This window comes from Babylonia areolata, chromosome 20, assembly GCF_041734735.1.
Source record: "Babylonia areolata isolate BAREFJ2019XMU chromosome 20, ASM4173473v1, whole genome shotgun sequence".
NCBI lineage: Eukaryota > Metazoa > Mollusca > Gastropoda > Neogastropoda > Buccinidae > Babylonia > Babylonia areolata.
In genome coordinates, this window is record NC_134895.1 from 39,707,378 (window position 1) to 39,726,919 (window position 19,542).

Consider the following 19,542-nt stretch of genomic DNA (forward strand, 5'->3'; position numbering starts at 1 on the left):
TGGCGAGATAGATAAATGCACTGCTCAGCACAGGGAATGTCGGAAAAGATGAAGAAAGATGAAGCTCTCTCTCTGTCTCTAATGACCAAGTGCCAAAGTGTCGCAATTCTCTTATTTAGTTTATGTTGTTTCAATTCTGCAATAAGGGCCTTTCAGTCTTAAAAGCAATGGCAACCAAAGGTATTGAACAACGCCACCTCTTCCTGCTATACCAATCACTCGTCCTCAGTGTGATCGACTACGGACTTGGGCTAACAACACCATATCAAAGCAACCTCCTAAAATTAGAAAGAGTTCAAAATGAAGCTATGAGGCTGATCCTTGGAACAACAAAAGACACGCCCACGGAAACCATGCGATACCTGCTTGACCTTCCTTCAGTGCAGGCCAGAAACAGGTTAGAACAGGTTAAGACCTACTTCAAAGCATTAGAAAACACTCAAAACCCATTGCATGACGCAGTCAAAGAACCAAAAGGTAGCCGTCTAGGACGAGAAAGATCATGGATGGGGCAAGCAGAAGACACAATCCAGCTAGTATGCCGACTACAAGACCTGAAAGAAACAAAAGAATGGGAGAAAAACCCCGAAAACCTCAACCATCTATTCAACACGGCCATTTCACCCATTCTAGGAAGACATTGTCGGGAATGGCCAGAGGGCAAAACTGATGCGGAAGTGAAGCTACTCATAGAAGGAAACGGTAAAGAAGAGGACATCATCATATACACAGATGGCTCAGTCACCAAAGACCAATCCGGTTGGGGATTCACTGCGAAACAAATTAATGGAAAAACAATTAGGGAAGAGAATGCTGCCTACAAAGCCACAACCTCCAGCTTAACGATGGAAGTTGAAGCTGTGACACATGCCCTCCAGTGGCTATCGTCCATCCATATGCCCGGAAACCAACATGCCATGATTCTAACCGACTCAGTGAACCTCATACAGAAAATTGAAAATGGAATAGGGTAGATGATGAGGTATGTGTGTGTATGCATGCCTACACTGTGGGAGCAACGGATTATTGGAACGTGCGGGTGTGCACATATATATCTTTGTATATTATGTGAGTGGGGTTGGGGGTGGGGGATGTGGGCGTATGTGTGTGTGCTTGTACAAGTAAGGGTTCATCTGTGTGTGTGTGTGTGTGTGTGTGTGTGCCGTGGAAGCTGCGATACGCAGCCTAAAAATGTGTGTGTGGAGGAGGGGGGTAGAGGAGGTGCAGGGTAGTGTGTGTGTGTGTGTGTGTGTGTGTGTGTGTTGGGGCTCATGTGCGTTTATGTGTATTTGACTGTGCTTTCATATCTGTGAAACTGCAGGCTTGGTGCATATCTGTTATGCATATGTGGGTGTATGTGTGAGTGTGTGTCTCCATGTTTTACATTTATTTGCTTATCTATCATCATTGTTGTCTTATTTATTTATTTATTTATTTATTATTATTATTATTATTATTATTATTACTACTTTTTTTTAATATAAAATTATTATTTATTTATTTATTTATATACGCTAAAAGCTGACTTCATCAAGTTTTTGCGCCTTATACATATTATTATTAGTAGTAGTAGTTCTTTTTTTTTTGTATTTATCTATTATTTATTGACCCTTTTTTTTTCTCAAGGCCTGACTAAGCGCGTTAGGTTACGCTGCTGGTCAGGCATCTGCTTGGCAGATGTGGTGTAGCGTATATGGATTTGTCCGAACGCAGTGACGCCTCCTTGAGCTACTGAAACTACAACTCAATTCTGTACTGATTTTCCTTTCTGTTCCATTTTATCTGTTTTGCACCATTTTGTTTTGATTAGTACCTTCCATATCACTATAACTTTACAGCTAATGGCATTATAGTGTTCAGTGTTCTCTGTGTGTGTGTGTGTGTGTGTGTGTGTGTGTGTGTGTGTGTGTGTGTGTGTGTGTGTGTGTGTGTGTGTGTGTGTGTGTGCATTCCAGGCAATGATGGACAGAAAATGTTGTGTGTTTTTTGTGTGTGTGTTTTGTGTTTTCTTTTGTTGTTGTTTTTTTTTGCAGGGGAGGGGGGTGTGGGGGGTGGGGGCGGCGGTGGCTGGGAGGTGGGAGGGGGAGTGGGAGGGGTAACCTACAGTGTGATCACACTTCGCCTTCATTAGATGCTGCGTCGCTCAGTCACCCGTGATTGTCATTCAGAATCACGTCCCTTGCATTACCGTGCGAGTGATGATCCTCACGCCTCAAGGTCTTCCCCTCCTCTCTCCCCCCCCCCCCCCCCCCCCCCCCCCCCCCCCCCAACCCCCTGTCATCACCCATACTTCTCATTCTCGTCGCCCACCACTTCCATCCCCACTCTTTTGCCTCCATGGTACCTACATCTCTCTCACACCCCCCCCCCCCCCCCCCCAACCCCCCTCCCTCCCCGAACCCCCTCCAATTCTTCCTGTGACCCTTTGACCCCGCAACCCATTTTAACCCTTCCACCCCGCCGTTTCCATTTTAACCTATTGAGTCCGCACCCACTTTAACCTTCTGACCCCGCTTCCATTTTAACCTTTTTGACCCTGTTCCCACTTTAACCATTAATTTAATCGCGCTTCCACTCTGCCATTCTCTCAATACAAGTGGAAATGGTTGGTTAAACGCTGTAAATGTCAGGAAGAAGTTGTTTGTGGCGGGGGAGGGGGTGGGGGGTGGGGGGGGGAAGGGTGAGGAGGGGGGGGGGGGAGGGGAGGGATCGTGAATACGGAAACAAACGGATGTATGGATAAAGAGATAATTGGATACATCGCTACAGCGGAAATACATCATTGATTCAAAATATTGTCACCTTTCTTGTGAACTCACTCCCTGTTTTTTTGTTTTGTTTTTTTTTTTTGTTGTTTTTTGTTTTGTTTTGTTTACGAAAACAGATTAATAATCCGATGTTACACTTCTATTTTCTACCCACTTGTGTAATGCAAAACATATGTTTAATGATTTTTTTTTCTCTATTTTTCTTCTAGTCATGATTCCTTTATGGGATACAGTGCGCACACAGGTGAGTCCAGACGGCCTTGCCTTCTTTGTTTTTCCTTTTTTAACAATATACATTAGCCAAGCGCACACACACGCACAGACTGACACACGTACACACACACACACACACACATATGGGCGTGCACTGCAATCATAATTATTTATCAATAAAAAGTTTAAAAACGAAGAAGAATGACATTGCTGCAAGGAAACTATATGTTTGAAGATGGAGAGAAGGGGCGAACCAAAGAACTGTCTGCCCTTCAGGCATTATATAGTAAATATTAAAGAAAAGAAAAGGAGAGAGAGAGAGAGAGAGAGAGAGAGAGAGAGAGAGAGAGAGAGAGAGAGAGAGAGAGAGAGAGAGAGAGAAAATGAATGAATGAATGAATGAATGAATGAATGAATGAAAATGAATGAATGAATGAATGAATGAATGAATGAATGAATGAATGAATGAATGAGTCTTTATTTTCCAACGGTGAAGATAATAGCAGTTTGGCCGACTTACACATCTGCCGTTGTTCTAAGAGACACACAAACATGTACGCATATAAATGTAGTTATACTTAATACATGTATAATGTACGAGTATAACACAGCGTCAAACTGAGAGACACAACATCGCTCACATCTGTACGGAACGGAAGCGAGTAACACACACACGCACGCACGCACACACACACACACACACACACACACACACACACACACACACACACACACACACACCAAGGGATAAACAACAACAAAACCCTAGCATGAATGCTACACATGAATGATTCAAATGAAATTAACACAGAAAAGTAATGATAAAATTTTAAACACAGATGTAAGACATAAAAGACAGCAAATAAGGCGACGGCTAATAGGGACATGGACAGATAGACACATTATGTGAAAGAGAGAGGGAGAGACAGAGGGGAGAGAGGGACAGAGACAGACAGAGATGTAAAGATATGTCAGTGTGGGGAAAAAAAAAAGAGTTGGGTGAGGGTGGTTCACAATTTGTAATACATGTAAGTATACAGAATTGTAGACGTGACCAGACTGGAGTTTGATTGAGAGAGAGAGAGAGAGAGAGAGAGAGAGAGAGAGAGAGAATATGTGGGTTGTTGTGAGGGGGGAACCTGCTGAGAAGGAAAAGAAACGTGAAGGAAAAGGAAATAAAACTTCCCCGTTGTCAGAAGCCATAAAAATTTTTAAAAAACCCAAAAAACTGGTGCAAGGGAAATAACCTACTGACAGGTCATGTTCAAAAGCCTGACATGCCGGGATAATTACTTCCCTTTGAATTTTCCGTTCCAAAACAACAATGCGACTGGCTTTTCTTCGTCGTCTTCTTCTTTTCCCATAACGCATGACAATCACAACAAAGATTATGCTTCACACACATCTTACATGCTTTTATCTTTGTTCGAAAATCCCCAAACTTCAAAATATATTTAGACAATGATTTTATACCTTCATCAAGTCACTCGACGCAATATCACCATTAATAATATGAAATCTTTTCCTTTTTTTTTTTTTTTACCACATCTTTCTTAAAAAACAGATGCATGGGTTTTTTCGGTTTTTTTTTGTTGTTGCTGCTGTTGCTGTTGGTTGTTGTTGTTTTTTTTAGCAGATGTAATCATAAGATTTACGATGAAATACACAATGGTTTTCAACATCTGTAGTAAAGTTACAGTCGACAGGAATCGTGATTCTGTTGATATGCCAGTCTCAAACCATCTTATATTGGCATATCAACAGTTCTCAGTCAAAATCTAGCTATGTTTGTTTTGTGTATTTTTAAAGTTTGGTTTTATCCTCAATAACAAAATCTTCTGTTTGGAATATATTTTTGAATGAAAATATCCAACTACGTTCATTTCTATATTCCCTTTGTGAATGCGTTTTGTTTAAATGAAGCACTGAATCTGCAGCCTATCTTTAAGAGTGTTTAATTCACCGCCATGGTCGCATTTCGGCACCAAGCTAGGTAAAGCACCCATGTCATTGGAATGCAACCAGATGATGGGTGTTTTGTGCATTAACCTAATGTTCTTAATTTGCAGTGGTAGGATTGGCCTTTTTTTTTTCCCCCCTGCACATCACAGGGGAATGAATCCCCAGCTATTCTTAGACACCATTTGTTCTGTAGTTCCTGCACAAGGTTAATTTGCACTCTCAACTGACTGGCGGTGAAAGGGTTTAAGTTCAGAATGATTTTACCCGTTTTCATACCCTACGTTCTGAACACATCACAAGAAAGAAATGAATTAATGAATATATTGTTTCAGTTTCTCAAGGCGGCGTTACTGCGTTCGGACAAAACCATATTCGCTACGCATGTGCTAGGCAGAAGCCTCTAAGCAGCATAACCCAACGTGCTTGTCAGGCCTCGAGTGCGTGCATGTATTTATGAACCTGTCAGAATGGATTTAGTTTTTCATAATTTTGCAAGAGGACAACACTCACGTTGCCATGGGTTGTTTTTCAATGCGTCAAGTGCGTTATGCACACGGGACCTCGGTTTATCGTCTCCGGCATCAGTTTGATTTCTTCCAGTTAACTGAACTTGGGAGAAAGGGCGAGAGCGGCGGGATTCGAACCCACACCCTCACGGAGGAATCTCTGTATTGGCAGCTGAGCGTCTTAACCATTTTGCCACCTTCTAAATCCCTTAAGAAGGGTGGGAAAAGCCAGAGTGTGAGAGATACAGCGGAGAATGGAATAGGAGTGTGTGTGTGTGTTCGCGCGTGCGCGGGACCACGCATGCTTTGTTGGGAGAGATACTGTGAGCCTAATTTTCAGAAGAAAATCCATCGAGCTCAATTGTATTCAGCTCCGTGGGACTGAGAATCATCTGAAAATTTAGGGGACTATGGGAGGCCTTAATGTGATAGTGCGCTTTCGTGTGTCACTCAATGCCCTTAGTCTCATTCAGGGTCACGTCCCTTGCACTGGCTCGTCAATGCTGCCCAACCCCGCCCCCTCTCCCCACCCCCACCTTCAAACATCAGCCCACGCTCTTCCCAACCTCATCCTTATCCAATGTTCTTTACCCCCACCATCTCCCGTCTGTAAAGGGAGTAACGAAAGAAAAATCTCAGTTGCACTCAAGTAAAAAGCAGGAAGTGGAAGGCAAGTGGTGTAACAGCAAAATTAATCCCCTCCGCTTTGTTGTATTTCCACACAATAAACCTAAGTGTGTGTCCGTGTCCCTCAGTACACTCCCTTTATCCAGTCATGCTGTAATCTCAAATTCGTCTCCTTGTTTATAGATACACCTGTGCAATTCCATGTGGTGTTCTCACTTGCGTTGCATGTGCATGCATGTGTTTGTGGGAGTGCATGATGTGCTAGCACTTGACCCGTTTTGGGACATAGGTATACTTTATTTTTAGGCATGCGTGTGTACTTAAAAATTAAACGCTACAATTCCCAACAACAACCGTTTTTCTATTTACTTTTTCTATTGTCATGGGACAGTCCAGATTTTTTTTTTTTTTTTTAAATATATTATTGTATACTCCACCGCAAGTGTTTTGTTTTCTTTTAAAAGTTTTTTCAGTTTTGTTTTCACGTTCAATGCCTCGCCTCCATTTTCCTCATCCCCCACCCACACCCCTTTTAATGTTACAATTATCGTCACCATCACCACCGTCAAGGACAGCAGCACAAATCTGTGCTGTGAACACTCAGCTGCTGCATCCATAATATATTGTCCATGGAAGGACAAGAGGATACAACCCACTTGCTCATGGCACCTGACGCACTCTCACAGAAAGTGAACCATCTTGCTTTTTTGTTTTCACCGTTTCTTGACATGTGGAGCCACTGGTGGCAGAGTTAATGCACCCAACAAGGAAGCCAGGGTCCACTGGTTCAGACCCCATGGACCAGGATAAGATAGGAACTGAGGCACTGTGTGCATTATGCACATAAAAAAGAACCCATGGAAACAAAGTGTGGTCATTTGAAAAATTCTGCAGAAAAATCTTGAATATCTGACTAAAAAATGTTGTGACAAAAAGAAATAAAATACAGAGTAATTCAATAACATTTGAATGTATGATTGTATTGAAGGCAAGTTCTTCTGAAAAGTAATCCCACAGACTTGAAATGAAGTTGGATATTTGCCTCTGCTGGTCTTGGAGGTTGAATGAAAATTTCAGCACCACTCACTTCAAACCATCACCTCCACAACACATGAAGTTATTGTATTAATGTATTGTATTTTTCTTTTGCCACAACAGATTTCTGTGTGTGTGACATTTGCGCGGCTCTCCTCCGGGAGAGCGTCACTTCAGTGCACCACCACCTTTTTTCTGTCTGCAAGTAAGTTTGTTTTCCTTTCAAAGAAGATTTTTCTATAGAATTTTGCCAGGGGCAATTCTCTTATTGCTGTAGGTTCTTTTACATGCATCAAGCGCAATCAACACATAGGAACCCAGTTTTTCGATCTTACCCTGAACAGCTTCAGCTTGCCAAGCACCCTCTAGACCTCAAAATTTCATGGACAAAATTCTCTTCCCTTCCCCAAATCCACACCCCAGCATTCACTCACAGAATTCTCTCTCAGAGACACTCGTACAACAGTATTCCTACATTCAGTTTATTCAAACTTTTCACTTCTTGGAGCGGAAGTATTCATTCAGAACATCGAGGGCCTGTGTTTCCTTGCCGTAGTCCTGCAACAGAGTGAAAAACAAATAAACCAGCAATGTTAATGTTCATCTTCTGGAATGGCATGGGTTTAGTCCTGATAGACAGACTGAACCACTTCTTGACAATCAATGATGGAAACACACAGGAACAAGAATCTCCACATGATCAAACTCACAAAACTAACTATTGAAAACAACATATTTTTCTTCAAGAACTTACAAATAATCTCGGGAACATTGTAGAAAAGAACAATTTATGAAACTAGTAAAATATTTGCCTCTCCTGTCATGCGTAGGACCAGCACTGACAGCAAGTATCTGTAATCTACACAGAAGAACTATTTATGAACACCTCAAACTGCTCGACTGGGGTTTCAGGGGAAGTAACAGACAAGAAAAATGGGGATCTGAGGGGGCATACAATTCTTTGGTTTCAGTGAAGACAAAAAGTGAGGGGGCATACGAAATCAAGCGAACCACCCCGCCCACAGGCGTACCTTGACGACCACCACCCCACAGCCGTTGACCTTGCGGGCCTTGCCCTCTTTGTCGATCTTGCACAGTCCTGCCCACTCACCCAGCTTCTTGCTGTCGTCAACCTACACACACACAGAGCGTTCACTGTCGCCATCATGTCATCGCTCATCTCCCAATTCAAACCACACACTGAGGGAACTGTAGCAATGTGCAGCAGCCTAAAAGCAGCAGATGCAGTCACAACATTCACAGGAACCTCAGACATGCATGAGGCGCTAATCCTCATCAGTGTCAGTAGAGGGAGCATATTTGTCATCATGGGTTCCACCTCTCACACACAAAAAACATAACTTACAACTGCATCTGTGTACACAATGCATACGCCTCTGTTAAAGGGAAGCTACTGTAATATGTGGGCAATTCAAGATCGATGCAATATAACTTAATTATATATAAAGTTCTGAATTACCCCCAAAATAAAAAGTACACAGATAAACAGAAAATCCTATTGTATTAGTTAACCTTGCACAGTACCAAGTTATCAAATATAATTTTTGTTCCAGTTTAAACAGATGAACCAATACATGATGGTGGAACAAAAGACGAGTATTGGCTTTGTGCTAACACGTCCACCTAGGAAGCGAGAGAATCTGAGCGGACTGGTTCGAATCCCAGTTGCCAGTATTTTCTCTCCCTTCACTAGACTGTGCGAGTCAGAGTGGTGACAGTCTGGACGTTTGTAATTTGGAGGAGACAATAAACCACGTCCATCACACTTCTGTCTGAGAATAAATATTAAAACAAAAAAATAATGACCCCCCAAAAAATTTGGCAAATAAATATTCACATACAAAAAAACCCACCACCAATAAACAATCCACTCATACACCATTTTTTGTGTTTGTGTCCAGCGATGGACAACTGTTGCAGTCATTAATGATGAGTGTGTGTACATCTGCGGATATATTCCCATTTACTTCAAGTCCTTTAGACAATGCTTCATAATTTCAAAGCAATGTCAATCTGAACAGCGCTTTGAAATTAATCCATGCAATGTATAAATGATTTAACTAAGAAATTTCAATTATTCATTTTGTTTTCTGATCACTGCGACCAACCATAACAAATCAACCACAACAAATACATAGTACCAGAAAAGACTAAATTAGCCTTCTGATCAGTAACTACCTTGTCTCTTGCTCGAGCAGACAGAACCTCAGTCATGTATCTAAATGCCAATCCTCATCAGTGTCAGTAGAGGGAGCATAGTTGTCATCACTGGTTCCATCAACAGACTCAATATCAACAAACTTGGGTTACACAAACACACAAAAAAAGAAGTCTGTTCCATCACAATCTAAGTTCACCTGACAACTTTGACTGCAAGTTAATGTACTGAGTGATACTCATTTCACACATGCACCGAAACCTTTTCATTTTTATTCTTTTATGCTGTCTCTCACTTGAGTAAACAGAACCTCAGACATGCATCTAAATATTTGCCAGTCCTCATCAGTGTCAGTAGAGGGAGCATAGTTATGGGTTCCACTTCACACATACAAAATACATAACTTACAACTGCATCTGTGTACACAGTGCATACACCTCTGTTAAAGGGAAGCTACTTTAATATGTGAGCAATTCAAGATGAATGCAATATTACTTAATTATATACAAAATTCTGTATTCCCCCAAAATAAAAAAGGAGTACACAGACAAATGGAAAATCCCATTGTACTAGTTACCTTTGCACAGTACCTAATAAGTTTTCAAATATAATTTTTGTTCCAGTTTAAACAGATGACACAATACATGATCGTGAAACAATAAACTAGTGTTGGCTTTGTGGTAACACGTCCACCTAGGAAGCGAGAGAATCTGAGCGCACTGGTTCAAATCCCACAGTCACCAGTATTTTCTCTCACTCCACTAGACTGTCAGTCAGAATGGTGGCAGACTGGACTTTGTAATTTGGAGGAGACAATAAACCACAGCCATGTGTGCATCATGCACTTCTGAGAATAAATGTAAAAACAAAAAAATGACAAAAAAAGAAATATGGCAACAACAAAAAAAAACCCAAAACAAACAAAAAAACCCCACACCAATCTACTCATACACCATTTTTTGTGTTTATATCCAGCGATGGATAACTGTTGCTTTCATTACTGATGAGTGTGTGCACGTCTGCGGCTGTGGATATATTTCTGGTCAGAATGCTTCATAATTTAAAAGCAATGTTAATCTGAACAGTGCTTTGAAATTAATCCATGCAATGTATGAATGATTTAACTAAGAAATTTCAATTATTCATTTTGTTTTTTGAACACTGCGACCAACCATTACAAATCAACCACAACAAATACATATCATCAGAAAAGACTAAATTTGCCTTCTGATCAGTAACTACGGTGTCTCTTGCTCGAGCAGACAGAACCTCAGTCATGTATCTAAATGCCAATCCTCATCAGAGTCAGTAGAGGGAGCATAGTTGTCATCACTGGTTCCATCAACAGACTCAATATCAACAAACCTGGGTTACACAAACACACAAAAAAAGAAGCCTGTGTCACAACTCATGACAATCTCGTGTGGAGTGTTTTGTACATGCCCTTCCCCACTCCTCTCCCCAGCTTGTCTTTTTGTATGTGTGACTCCCGGTTGTACGTTTTTCACGTGCAATCGTGGAGTCATGTATGTGTTTGTGTCACTGCTGAGCAGAGTTTAAAATTTCTCTGTTCTGTCAGTGACACTTCTCTAGGCTTTTCGCCCGCGGCCTTCTTGGAGGAAGGTCGTGCCTGTTTGGTTCGGGGCTTTTTACCCAGCTGGTTGGCACCTTCATGTGAGGATCGCTTTTCCTCCTGGTGGCCATGCTTCTATGTTCTGTGTGCTCCAGCTCAGAGGGAGTGCCCTGCTGGACGTGTCTTGTCTTTGTTTTGTTTTTTTTATTTCCAGCGTCAGGGTAGTGGTACCCGGTTGGCAGTTTGCAGCATCCCACTTCGTGCACCATCTCTTCTTCAGCCTGAGTTGGCCAGGTGGTGTTGCTGCTCCTTCTGCTGCTGACTGCTGTCTTCAGTCCTGCTGCCCTCTTCTCATCACTGTCATCGTGTACCTGCTTTCATCGTGTACCCGCTTTCATCGTCGTTTTCTTCAGTCTTCGTTGTCCACGTCATCGTTTGTTTATTTGTTTTTTTATCATCTGGTGTTGTGCAGAGTGTTTCAGGTTTTCTTTGTTTATCAACTGTCCTGAGTGCACAACATTCTTCAGACTGTTTTTTTTCGCTGGACGGACGTGTCTTCAAGCTCTGTTGTTGTTTTTTTGGGGGGGGGGGGGGGGGGGGGTTGTGGGTTATTTATCCATTCTGTTGTCGTTTAAGTGTATCAGTTGTTGTGGCTGGGATTGTGGTTAGTCAGTTCATTTGGCAAGTTCTGTGTGTGACTGAATAAATGTATGTAAACCATGAATTATTTTAGTCTGTGTTTGTGTTGTCTGGGTGTTAGTGTTGGGTTGGGTGGGGGTTTCTAGTCCGCTCTCTTCTAGAGCGTGACAAATGGTGGAGATGCGGGGTACTTAGGTTAGTTAGGGTTGGGGGAGGGTGTGACGTCTTGTTTGGTTTTCTTTTTTCTTTTTTTTTAGGGTGAAGTTTTACTGAGTAGTGGTTGAGTTCCTTTTGAACTTTATTCAAAGTACACTGATATTATTGCCCGTTAGTGAATAAATGTTAAAATATTTTTTTTGTAACCAATTGCCGACTAAACTTAGATATTCATCTTTCTTTTGGTTTTGGTTCTGTCACCCAGCCCAGTGGTGAGCTTCTTTAAATCTGTCATACAACTATTGTTGTTTTTCAGTTATTGTCAGACAGCCAAACTGACTTTGAATAATGCTTTCATTGACAGGAAAGTGGTAGGGTAATCTCCCTCGATTTGTTTTGTATGTAACATTTTGAGCAGTCATTTGTGCATGTCCTTCTGTGTCGCCATTTTACCCTGTGTTGGGTTCTGGTCGTAGGACCAGAGGCGTTTTTGTTCGGTACTGTCATGTGCCATTTGGGGTTTGGGGCTTTTTGCCCAATTGGATGGCACCCTGATGTGAGGATTGTTTTTCCTCCGGGTGGCCAAATTCTGTGTTATCGGTGTTTCTGTGTTTGCCATTTTACCCTAAAGTATGGGTTCTGGTCGCAGGACCAGAGGCGTTCTTTTGTTCAGTTCTGTCTTGTGCTTGTCTTTGGGAGTCACCCTTCACCTACCTTTTTGATTGTCAATAAATAATGAATAACTTTAATTACAACATGCATCATTTTGTTTTCAACAGATATTTCATTTTCAACATGTATTTTATTTCAACTGTTAAATGTGGATATTGCTGATTAATTCAGTTCTTTCTATTGAAATGGGATTACATGAACTTAATTTTTCTTTTTACTTAACCATCAGCATTATTTTACGAGCTTTTAACTTTACCGTAGGATCAGCAGCAGTTCAGCACTGCAATGCCTTTTGTTGTATGGACTTTTCCAACATGGAAGTGGGATGTCTGTTGTGTCAAATGTCTTGTCATTCATTGTGACTGTTTTGTTTGTTCCAAATTTAAAATTTGAACTTATGTGGGGGGTATTGTCACAACTCATGACAATCTCGTGTGGAGTGTTTTGTACATGCCCTTCCCCACTCCTCTCCCCAGCTTGTCTTTTTGTATGTGTGACTCCCGGTTGTACGTTTTTCACGTGCAATCGTGGAGTCATGTATGTGTTTGTGTCACTGCTGAGCAGAGTTTAAAATTTCTCTGTTCTGTCAGTGACACTTCTCTAGGCTTTTCGCCCGCGGCCTTCTTGGAGGAAGGTCGTGCCTGTTTGGTTCGGGGCTTTTTACCCAGCTGGTTGGCACCTTCATGTGAGGATCGCTTTTCCTCCTGGTGGCCATGCTTCTATGTTCTGTGTGCTCCAGCTCAGAGGGAGTGCCCTGCTGGACGTGTCTTGTCTTTGTTTTGTTTTTTTTTATTTCCAGCGTCAGGGTAGTGGTACCCGGTTGGCAGTTTGCAGCATCCCACTTCGTGCACCATCTCTTCTTCAGCCTGAGTTGGCCAGGTGGTGTTGCTGCTCCTTCTGCTGCTGACTGCTGTCTTCAGTCCTGCTGCCCTCTTCTCATCACTGTCATCGTGTACCTGCTTTCATCGTGTACCCGCTTTCATCGTCGTTTTCTTCAGTCTTCGTTGTCCACGTCATCGTTTGTTTATTTGTTTTTTTATCATCTGGTGTTGTGCAGAGTGTTTCAGGTTTTCTTTGTTTATCAACTGTCCTGAGTGCACAACATTCTTCAGACTGTTTTTTTTCGCTGGACGGACGTGTCTTCAAGCTCTGTTGTTGTTTTTTTGGGGGGGGGGGGGGGGGGGTTGTGGGTTATTTATCCATTCTGTTGTCGTTTAAGTGTATCAGTTGTTGTGGCTGGGATTGTGGTTAGTCAGTTCATTTGGCAAGTTCTGTGTGTGACTGAATAAATGTATGTAAACCATGAATTATTTTAGTCTGTGTTTGTGTTGTCTGGGTGTTAGTGTTGGGTTGGGTGGGGGTTTCTAGTCCGCTCTCTTCTAGAGCGTGACAGCCTGTTCCATCACAATCTAAGTTCACCTGACAACTTCGACTGCAAGTTAATGTATTGAGTGATACTCATTTCACACGTGCGCCGAAACCTTGTTCATTTTTATTCTTTCATTCCGTCTGCATATAATAAATCAAATGACGTTTGTTAATCCCAGGGAGAAATAAAAAAAGAAAATGACTGCGCAATAAGAAAAAGAAAATAGAAGAAAATATAGGACAGACCTGGCATTTGTTCAAATGACAAAAATCTCAAATACTGACCTTGAGGAGGTTGATGCCATGCTCAGCACACAGCGCCTCAACGAGTTTACTGTACATGGGTTCATCCACACTGTTGGACAGGATGCACAAGTGGGCCTGACGCCTGCACACACATCATCACTAGCCTATGTGATACCGTGTGAAGACAGCACACATCATAAGCCTGAGTGGTACCACATAAAGACAGTGTACATAATCCTCATCATGTGTGATACAGTGTCCTTTCTGAAGTTGAGCTGCAAGAAACAGACATCACACAGCAGTCTCCATTCCTCCTGAGACAAAACACTGCCACCTGCCACTGTACTGAAATAAGAAGTCTGGAAACATTGGGTGTAATAAGCACACAGACGGTCTTGAAACACAAAATCAACAAACCTGTAGGAGTACATGGGTCATTTTCCTGACAGAGGACTTACTTATCAAGCGCCTTCGTGGCCTCATTCGCACCGCGGGCAAGCCCATCATGAATCAGTGCGGTCTTCAGCACCTCCTGCACAGCAGTGTAGATGTCCATGGAACCAGCTCCAGCTGGAGCAGCTGTAGCGTCTCTGTAACAGGAAACAATGTGTGTGAACCAGGAAACAGATTCTGTTTCAAGGTGTCAGAGCGTGCAGTCAGATCCATTACCATAACACATTTGCTTAAAAAAAAAAGATTGTCTAAAGCAAAGTAGAACATGAAACAATGTGAAACAGGCCATAGTAAATGAAACTTCAATTTCTACATTTATATAGCAAAACGTATATCTAAACTGAAATCATAAGCATTAGTATCAAATAACTTACTTTTGAGAGTTCTGAGAGTGAATGATCTTTTCCTGATTAACTTCAATAAGTGTAGGTGTACACTATGACATAGAAGCTGTAAGCAAATCAGTATGAACGTATGCTTGGGGGAGAAGAGAAACTGCTTTTTAGAGAACCATAAATAGTGAAATGCATTTGCTGCAAAAGTGTCAAAAACATAAAGAAAAAATAATTCATAAAAATCCTGTGAATAAGCATCCGCGCATAACTATAAAAATGTGTCAAGTTCTCTCTTGCTCGTGTCCAACTCTCAGTCACACACATATATTCACAAAACATTCATGACAATTGAAATGATGGATGATAAATGGAGGGCTGTTTGGATCTGACTGTGAGGTGGGCAAAGTCAGTAGTTTGAGAAATCTGAAAAGAGGCAGTGCCAGTGGGGGTGTGCAAATGGTGGGAAGGTGGCCTGAACTGTTCTGTGAGGTATGATTCAAATATGCTGACTGAAGGTTTTTGTTCTGACAGGTGGAACTGACAGATAATTATCAGAAGAATATTGGTTCTCTGAAATTTTGTTTACTGTACCACAGCACATAGTGGAGATCTTCAGATTGAGTGTCAAGCTAACAGCATGATCGCAACATAACGGAAACTTATATAGCACCTTCCAACACCGAAGGAACTTTACAATACTTGCATGAAGTAATGCCAAAGAAGCAATAAGGTATGGTGCCCATGTATAACACAGAAAAAAAAAAAAAACCCGATCATACAGACACAGCCACACACAGGGACAACCGCTTGCACACTCCCTCCTCAAGCACACAAAAGTAATTTTAATGGAAACACATTCTTGAATGGTTGGATGGCCATAGGTTAATCAGAGTAATGGGTAAAGACGATGGGCTTATCCCACATTTCTTCCCCTCTACCCTTCTGTGACTGGTTGAGTGAACGTCTATGCTTTGTGAACACAACTCATTCTGTAGAAACAATTGTAGATATTACTTAAAGAGATAATGATACGTTTCAGTCTTGACGTAAAACTCTGGGGACTGCGTCGGAGTAGTGTAGAAATTTTCACCAAAGCTGCTGGGAGAGAGAGAGAGAGAGAGAGAGAGAGAGAGAAAAGCTCGTTGGCTATGCTGTTTGCGCGTGAAAGGTATATGGAGGATCGAAGAGTCCTTGGCGGAGATGCTGAGAAGCAGGGCTTGTGAGAGCGATAACATAAAGAAAAGAGTAACTTTTGTCAGAGTGTGAGTTTATTACACATTATGATTTTTTTTTCCCCAATAGGCTCAATCATTTAACAAATCTATTCCATAATCATTTATTCTGAACAACGTGGGTTGCCACTTACCCTTCAGCCTCAACATCAGACATGTTTGAAGTCCTTCTGCAAAAGAATAAAGACAAAATCTTAACACCACACAATCACACACAATACTGTTTACATACAATCGATAGCTGTAGTGTCGATGCACTATATAAATAGATAAAACGACAAGATTTCATCCCATCGAAAACACTCACGACGCTTTCGCTTCCAAAATAGATCGGAAAAGGAAGTGTACTTGGTTGGGTCATGGGAAATGAAAAAATTCGATGACTATATGCACAGCCACCGTGTTTATGTCAACGCTCATGATGAGAGTTCAATTTCAGTTTCAGTAGCTCAAGGAGGTGTCACTGCGTTCGGACAAATCCATATACGCTACACCACATCTGCCAAGCAGATGCCTGACCAGCAGCGTAACCCAACGCGCTTAGTCAGGCCTTGAGAGAAATAAATAAATAAATAAATATATAAATAGATAGATAAGTAAATAAATAATAATTATGATATTTAAAAAAAAAGAAGAAAAAAGGTAGTAGTAATGAAAATAATAAAATAATAATAATAATAATGATAATAATAAAGAAAGAAAGAAAGAAGACAACAATGATGATAAATAAGAAAATAAATGTAAAACATGAAGACACACATTCACACATACACCCACACATGCATAACAGATATGCACCAAACACGCAGTTTCACAGATAATAATAATAATAATAATAATAATGGATACTTATATAGCACACTATCCAGAAATCTGCTCTAGGTGCTTTACAAAAACGCTTTTGATAACATAAAACATTATATCTATGGTACATACACACACCAAAATGTGACCACACACACACACACACACACACACACACACACACACACACACACACACACGCACGCACGCACGCACGCACGCACGCACGCACTGCATACATACATTTTAACATACATGTGTATCTAACAGCTACCCTAACACATACGCACACATAGGCAGGCACAAACTTACATAAACACATGAAAGCACAGTCAAATACATATAAACGTACATGAGCTCCAACACACACACACACACACACACACACACACACACACACACACACACACACACACACACACACACATGCACAGAACTCTCCTGACACTTGTGTACACTTACACTCTCACGCATGCACAAACGCACTCAAAAACACAGACCCACACATGCACACAAACACACACATACACACACGCACAGAGGCTGCCACTGATTGGCTGCAAGAGGGATGGGAAAAGATCTCTGATGCCAAGAACGTGGCGTCTATTGAGTTGCTCAGTCTATTGGATTTGGAAAAGCCCACAGAGACTCTGTTTTGAAGAAAATTGCGCAATGTTGGTTTGGAAATGATGCCGATATTTGTTTGATTTGCAAAGCATCGTGCTCTACCTTTCATGTTAGACTTACGGCCGCTCCCTCTCTCTGCTTTTATTTCTTTGAGGCGATCGATGGTGTGATGGCCTTGTACCTGATCTTTTTGATATTCTTTGACTTTTCTGAGGATTTCCGATTTTCCTAGATGTAGGCCGCTCGTTGGTGTTGCGTTACCAGCAAGTCTGTCAGCTCGCTCATTTCCCTTAACTCCTGCATGTCCCGGGCAGTATGACCATGTGAGTTTTTTAATCTGAAAGTTGCGCATTGCCTTATGCCACTCTGGGCTTCCCATTCCGTTTTCAATTTTCTGTATGCGGTTCATTGAGTCGGTTAGAATCATGACATGTTGGTTTCCGGGCGTATGGATGGACGATAGCCACTGGAGGGCATGTGTCACAGCTTCAACTTCCATCGTTAGGCTGGAGGTTGTGACTTTGTAGGCAGCATTCTCTCCCCTAACTGTTTTTCCATTTTGTTTCGCAGTGAATCCCCAACCGGATTGGTCTTTGGTGACTGAGCCATCTGTGTATATGATGATGTCCTCTTCTTTACTGTTTTCTTCTATGAGTAGCTTCACTTCCGCATCAGTGTTGCCCTCTGGCCATTCCCGACAATGTCTTCCTAGAGTGGGTGAAATCACTGTGTTGAATAGATGGTTGAGGTTTTCGGGGTTTTTCTCCCATTCTTTTGTTTCTTTCAGGTCTTGTAGTCGGCATACTAGCTGGATTGTGTCTTCTGCTTGCCCCATCCATGATCTTCCTCGTCCTAGACGGCTGCCTTTTGGTTCTTTGACTGCGTCATGCAGTGGGTTTTGAGGGTTTTCTAATGCTTTGAAGTTGGTCTTGACCTGTTCTAACTTGTTTCTGGCCTGCACTGAAGGAAGGTCAAGCAGGTATCGCATGGTTTCTGTGGGCGTGTCTTTTGTTGTTCCAAGGATCAGCCTCATAGCTTCATTTTGAACTCTTTCTAATTTTAGGAGGTTGCTTTGAGACGGTGTTGTTAGCCCAAGTCCGTAGTCGATCACACTGAGGACGAGTGATTGGTATAGCAGAAAGAGGTGGCGTTGTTCAATACCTTTGGTTGCCATTGCCTTTAAGACTGAAAGGCCCTTTTTGCATTTGAGAACAGTATTTTCCGTATGTTTTCTGAAGGTCAGCATCCTGTCGAAGTGTATTCCTAGGTAGCGTAGGCATTCAGTTTTTTCGATCTGAATCCCATCGAATGACACAGAAGGTGGTGATTTGCTCGCGGTTCTGTTGTTGAGAGTGCACAGCAACGTTTGGGCTTTCGCTGGATTGATGGAAGATCCTGTGTCTTTGCACCATTGAGCAATATTGTTTAGTTGTTTCTGGACGGCTTTAGTTCTTTCCTGAGCATCTTTCGAAGTTTTGAAGACCAGGCAATCACCCGCAAGAGTACTAGTAAGCACCCGAGCTATTCCATTGTTGTTTAAGTCTGCAAGGCCCTTCGTGTAGACATTGTAGAGGACAGGAGAGAGCAGAGACCCTTGTGGCAGTCCCATGGATAGTTCAGAAGAGATGATGAGAATGACAGTGCACAACAATTCATTTCGAAATCCATCCCGGACAGCTCACGACATAATAGAACTAGTTGAAAAGAACATAATAAAAACAGAATGCTTTATTGTCGTGAAACATAATGGTTTATCAAGCACGTGATCAACTCAAATATGAGTTGATTTGAGCCTTAAAAACATTCGTAATGTGTACTAAAGCGAATTTGTTTATGTATCGCCCCCTCCACCCCCCCCCCTCCCCCCCCGCCCCCCTCCCGCCCCTTTTCTTTTTTACCCCCTCAATGCCTGAATGCCTGACTAAGATCGCTGGGTTACGCTGCTGGTTTGACACCTGCTTTGCAGATGTGTGGTGCAGCGCTCTATGGATTTCAGTGTCCGTGTGTGTGTGTGTGTGTGTGTGTGTGTGTGTGTGTGTGTGTGTGTGTGTGTGTGCATATTTTACATTTATTTGCTTATTTGTTTATTTATCATCATTATTGTCTTTTTATTTATTTTCATTTATTTAATTATTAATTAATTAATT

At 41.8% G+C, this 19,542-nt stretch overlaps 1 protein-coding gene across 1 annotated transcript; it reads right to left on the reverse strand.

The window, feature by feature from the left end:
- Positions 1-7,579: 7,579 nt before the first annotated feature.
- Positions 7,580-16,337, reverse strand: LOC143295501 (small ribosomal subunit protein eS12-like). The gene is made up of 6 exons (XM_076607223.1): positions 16,272-16,337; positions 16,099-16,134; positions 14,403-14,534; positions 13,984-14,086; positions 8,143-8,244; positions 7,580-7,669 (listed from the first exon to the last, which is right to left on the reverse strand). Exons 2-6 carry the CDS (start codon positions 16,119-16,121, stop codon positions 7,607-7,609), a joined length of 423 nt encoding a protein of 140 aa, XP_076463338.1. The 5' UTR covers positions 16,122-16,134; positions 16,272-16,337; the 3' UTR covers positions 7,580-7,606.
- Between the last annotated feature and the right edge of the window lie 3,205 nt (positions 16,338-19,542).